General features: G+C 43.0%; 1 protein-coding gene across 1 annotated transcript; it reads left to right on the top strand.

The window, feature by feature from the left end:
- The first annotated feature begins 2573 nt into the window (after nt 1-2573).
- On the top strand, nt 2574-5330 carry LOC106653749 (ankyrin-1-like). The gene is made up of 2 exons (XM_014373293.2): nt 2574-2700; nt 2771-5330. Exons 1-2 carry the CDS (start codon nt 2684-2686, stop codon nt 5328-5330), a joined length of 2577 nt encoding a protein of 858 aa, XP_014228779.2. The 5' UTR covers nt 2574-2683.
- The last annotated feature ends 237 nt before the right edge of the window (nt 5331-5567 follow it).

Here is a 5567-nt window from a genome sequence, read left to right as displayed (position 1 = left end):
AAGTGAAAAAAAAACGCGTGAACATGAAATTTGAAAATAGTTAATTTTTTTGGGGGCACTTTCGTGTTTTAGACGCCGAAAAGTCATCTTTTCACGCAAATACGACTTATTACTCGATTTCCAAGTCGTTGTAAAAGTATCAAAACTCATCTGAAAAATTTAACTGACTACTGTATTCGATAGGAAATTTTCTCAGCTTTCCGATGGTGCAGTTGGATTTTCCGAAATATCAAATTTTCACCGTGAAAATCGCCATCAAACATTGAGGGCTAAATATGTCGAAAAATTCAGTGCGGAAAAAGTGAAATTTTTGGATAATTGTTGATTTTTCCTTGTGAAGATGATTTTTTTCGGAAAATCTAACTGCGCCATGAGAAAGCTGAGAAAATTTCCTATCGAAAGCATATCTTCATTCATTTTTTGAGTCTAATTACGAGCGAATTTCGATTGTAGTGAGCCGTGCAACGCTAAAAACTTCAAGACCGCTCTGAAAACTGAAAACGGAGAACAGGGGAGTCAAAATACGTTTGTATAGGATTTTAATTCAGCTTACAAAATAAATGAAGATATGCTTTCGATAGAAAATTTCCTCAGCTTTCTCATGGCACAGTTAGATTTTCCGAAAAAAATCATCTTCACAAGGAAAAATCAACAATTATCCAAAAATTTCACTTTTTCCGTACTGAATTTTTCGACATATTTAGCCCTCTAAGTTTGATGGCGATTTTCGCGGTGAAAAATGGATATTTCGGAAAATCGAATAGTACCATCGGAAAGCTGAGGAAATTTCTTATCGAATACAGTAGTCAGTTAAATTTTTCAGATGAGTTTTGATACTTTTACAACGACTTGGAAATCGAGTAATAAGTCGTATTTGCGTGAAAAGATGAGTTTTCGGCGTCTAAAACACAAAAGTGCCCCAAAAAAAGTTAACTATTTTCAAATTTCATGTTCACGCGTTTTCTTTCACTTCTGGAGGTCCTATAAACAATTTGCGGGGGTTCAGGGCCGCTAGGCACGCAAAAAAAAATTTTCACCTTTTTTTGTTAACGAAACGGAATTTTATTTTGAGATTTGACCATATGAGTCGCATAAAAAGTGTTCTCACGCAACCTTATATAGTTTGTGTATACGTAAACGCTACACGCTGTACATGTATCGAATTGAACGAGTTGAGTCCTGAAGACCTGCTTGTCCAACTAGGTCGAAATCTAGGCTCGACGATGACTTACTTCGGTAAGTGGCGATGTTCTCGCACGGAAATTCACCCGTGTAGCCTGCTCGTTACATACACATACAGTCCAGAATTATTTTATCGTCAATATTTTGGTAATCTAGCAGTTTGAAATATAAAATTTTAAGATTGTATGAATACTCGAAGAAATTTATTTAATTTCATTATCATCATAGCTAAGTAACTGATAATTGACATTTTGAAATTACCAGATTTAAAAATGATCAAAACAAAGAATTGTTAAGAATTACGACAGTTAAGACGTAACTGGTAGAATCAGACTTTCCGAAATATCTAATTTTCACCGCGAAAATCGCCATCAAACATTGAAGACCAAATATCTCGAAAAACTCGGTGCGGAGAAAGTGAACTTTTTGGTTTATTTGTGATTTTTTCATTGAAAATCTCACAGCGGGGCGTCTTCCTTTTCTTCTTGTAATCTCTAAAATTGTCGTGAGAGATCAAAGCATTACTCTCGAGTCTCGAAAGACTAATGAAGAGTAAATGTAATACAACATATTGTTGGAGTGATCGCGTCTCAAACTTGACGAGTTTCAGTGATGCTTCTTTGTATTTTTATCTCTATTATGTATGAAAATCGGGGTAGAGGATTGGTGCGTATCAGCGACAACAATTGGGATAGATGCGCGCGTGTTACGATACAGACGAAGAATAATCGTCCCGCGACTCAACAGCTCGTCTCGTACGAATACCTCTATATTTTTTAATTTTATAGCCCTGGACACTCGTAGACAGTCGTGCGAGGCATCGTAAAAATCTTCAGAATTCGAGAGACCGAAAGAGAAAAAAAAGTCATTGCCGAAAATGACTTTTCCTCGCTTGACTCTTTATGTACTACATAATATGTAGAGCGTCGCATGATGCCAGCAATTTTGAAAAAAAAAACTTTTCTCTGACTCTCCTTTTGGTTTTGAGGCATCGTATAGCTAATGTAAAACAAAACCAGGTTTAGTAAGATTGAAATTAAAATGGTATCAATATGAGTGGATTGTGGCTCGGAAAAAATTATAAACCCATTCGACTTTAGTCGTATTCGAAGCTACGGTCGCCCGCGTAGTAAGATTTACCCACTAGTGATCGGCACGTGGATGATTTTTCTTAAGGACCACAGGCAGCTCAACTCTCTAAATGGAACATTTTCATCGAAGCATAATGTAAAATACTCCGAGTAGGAAACGTTGAAAATATGATCTCGTGTGTGTATCAATTGTTGTGTTTATAGTATTCGACATTCGTACGTGTATGAGCGCGAGAATACAATGTTGACATGAGGTCTATTATACATTTCTGTAACCGTTAGTATTGATAGAATCGTCATTATTCTCGGATGTGGTACAGATCAAATAGTCCAAATTGATCTATTCTACGTGAAATACTAGTTTTATTGTAATTATTGTAATTTATACAATAGATTTATAAATATAAAATATGAGTCGTCGATCACAGTGAGTATATGAGTTTATATAGTCATCTTATATAGTGAAAAGGGCCTTTGAAAATGTCCTCGAATTGCAGAGGGAAAAGTGACCAATTCGAACCCCAGCAAACAGCCGAACAATGGAAAAAGATTCGTTCGGATATCAACTGGAAACTCGAGGCACAGAGACTATTTCTCCTCAAAACAATCTGCCATCGAATCGACCAATCGAGCGGTCGATATCCCGACCTCCTGCAAATATTTCAGGGAGGAGAAGTAGAGCTTCTCCTCTTGGATTCTATAAATATTTGTAAAAAGGAAAACGAAGATCGAGGTCATCAATTCATCGAGTTCGTGGCTCGTAGCGGCTACAGGAACGAACCCGAGCACGACGTTGAGACCAAGCAGCCGTTGCTGTGCCGTACCACAATTATACATCTAGTAGCCCGCCAAAAAATTCATCGATGGAGGTACCTAATCAGAGAACTTTTCATCATTTACAATCGGTTCGACGCGAACTACGTCGACGAGGCGGGATTCACGCATTTTCATGCGGCCTGCCAAGCCGGCCACACAGACCTCGTCGTTCGGTTCCTCGAGCTGGGACAGGTCGATCCAAACTATCTCGTGCGCGCGACCGGTGATTCCGCTCTACACTTGGCACTGGCGCAAACCAATTGTGAAGTAATGCTCAAGGAAGTGCTGAAACGCGGCGCTTGTCCGAATACGGCCAACCGCCGAGGAGAGATGCCTCTGCATCTAATCGCGAAAAGACGCCGTGGCGGCAACAGATTGGTTAATATACTGCTGGGATACGCGCGAGAGCGTGTGCAACTCGACGCTCAAGACAAGGAGTATGGTCGGACGCCGCTTCACTGGCTGTTGAAGCGGGGATTCACGACAACTGCAGAGTTACTTCTTAGGCGAGGCGCCGATACGAACGTGGCCGATATAAAGTCTGTTACTCCTTTACACATCATTTGCCGCGACGGTCACTACAATCTGCTACAGCTGTACTTTAGTATGAAAAACGACGACGAGGAAATGTGGAGGATTAATGTGCGTGACGAAAGCGGCAACACACCGCTGCATTTGGCTCTCGAACGTGGTCACCGCGCAGTGGCCCAGTCGCTACTACGACATGGCGCTGATCCGCACCCCGGCAACGCCCGTGGCGCGACACCGCTGCACCTTATAGCCAATAAAAATCGTGGAGTTCTAAAATTGACAAAAATATTGCTGAGATCCGCGCGAGGACGTGTGCAACTCGACGCCCAAGACAAGGAGTATGGTCGGACGCCGCTTCACTGGCTGTTGAAGCGAGGATTCACGACAACTGCAGAGTTACTTATTAGGCGAGGCGCCGATACGAACGTGGCCGATATAAAGTCTGTTACTCCTTTACACATCATTTGCCGCGACGGTCACTACAATCTGCTACAGCTGTACTTGAGTATGGAAAACGATGACGAGGAAACGTGGAGGATTAATGTGCGTGACAACACCGGCAACACACCACTGCATCTAGCTCTCGAGCAAGGCCATCACGCAGTTGCCCTCGTGCTGCTAAGACACGGCGCCGATCCGCACACGGTCAACGCCCGTGGCGCGACGCCTCTGCGCCTCATCTTCGAGCGAAAAAACAACTCACACGACCTGGCAAAGATGCTGTACGAAGAGTGCGTGACGATCCGACGCCATCCCCAGTGGAGCTTCCAGCTGCGCCTAAGCAGCGAGGAAACAGCTGAGCTGCTGTCCAGAAGCGACGCGAACCCTTCCAAGCCGGACGATCACGTCGCCGCGACTCTGCAGATTTTTCTCAGAAAAGATGTTGCGAGCGCGGGGGACGACGTGAAGATGATTTTCTTTAAGATCGTCGACGAACAGATGGATACAAGATCCGTGGCCACGGATTTATTCGACCTTATCCGACCGAGCGTAAAATTAATGTTTTCCGACTCGTGCTATCTCGGCATGGTGTACGAGTCGATGTACAGCAAGTCCTGCTGGGACTTCGAGCTAAGGCTGGCCAAGGGCGCACTGACGTTCATCGAACATCTGCGCAGCCAGCACGGATACGAGCTGGATCGCAACAATGCCATTATGCTCATGAGACTTTTTGCCGAGCAGGGACTGCTCAAAAAAACAGTGTCGGGACGCGACGACGACGATCCATGGTGGGACGACGAGGAGTTCGCGTCAAGAGCACAACAAATTGTGCGAAAAATTATAATTTTAGGTTATAGTGAAGCGATCGATCGCTACGACAAGGAATCCGAATTATTTACAACAGAGATAGAACTGTCGCTCTACGACCTTGTCAAATTGCCCGTCGACGAAGCGGCGAGGCTACGACTCGAGCCCCGGAACTACTTCGGTTTCGTGCGCTCCTGCAAGCGCGACCCGACGATCGGCCCGAGGTACACGGAGGCCTGCCTCCTGCATGTCTGTGAGATAATGACGAGGCGATTCTTTCGGCTCTGGACACTCGATCCCTTCATGGAGCTGACGCAATATCGGCTGCCGATTCTCTGCTGTGAAGCAATCATGAAAAAATTAAAAAACCACGATCTTTATCACGTTTGCTTGGCGGCTACGGGCTGCGAGCGCCCGCTGCCCTTAAGATTATCTCTTCACAGTCGTTGGGGTTTTTTATAAATCATAATGTGCGTCGACGCGTTCGCGTTGTTCCGTAGTTATACGGATTTGTATAATTATTAAATTTGTGCTGATATAAGTACAATGAAAAAATTTTTTAAATAAAAACCAATAATGACTTCAATCAAATTTTTTCTCTCTATTATGAAATGCAACCACAGTCTCTAAAAATCATAAATGAAGTAGCTATTATTTTTAAAATTATTGCTTTGGATCTTAGTAATTCTGTAATCGCTT

Source organism: Trichogramma pretiosum, unplaced genomic scaffold (assembly GCF_000599845.2).
Source record: "Trichogramma pretiosum strain Unisexual culture from Peru unplaced genomic scaffold, Tpre_2.0 scaffold21, whole genome shotgun sequence".
NCBI lineage: Eukaryota > Metazoa > Arthropoda > Insecta > Hymenoptera > Trichogrammatidae > Trichogramma > Trichogramma pretiosum.
The sequence above is the reverse complement of the archived record's forward strand: the minus strand, read 5'-3'. Positions and strand labels throughout refer to the sequence as shown.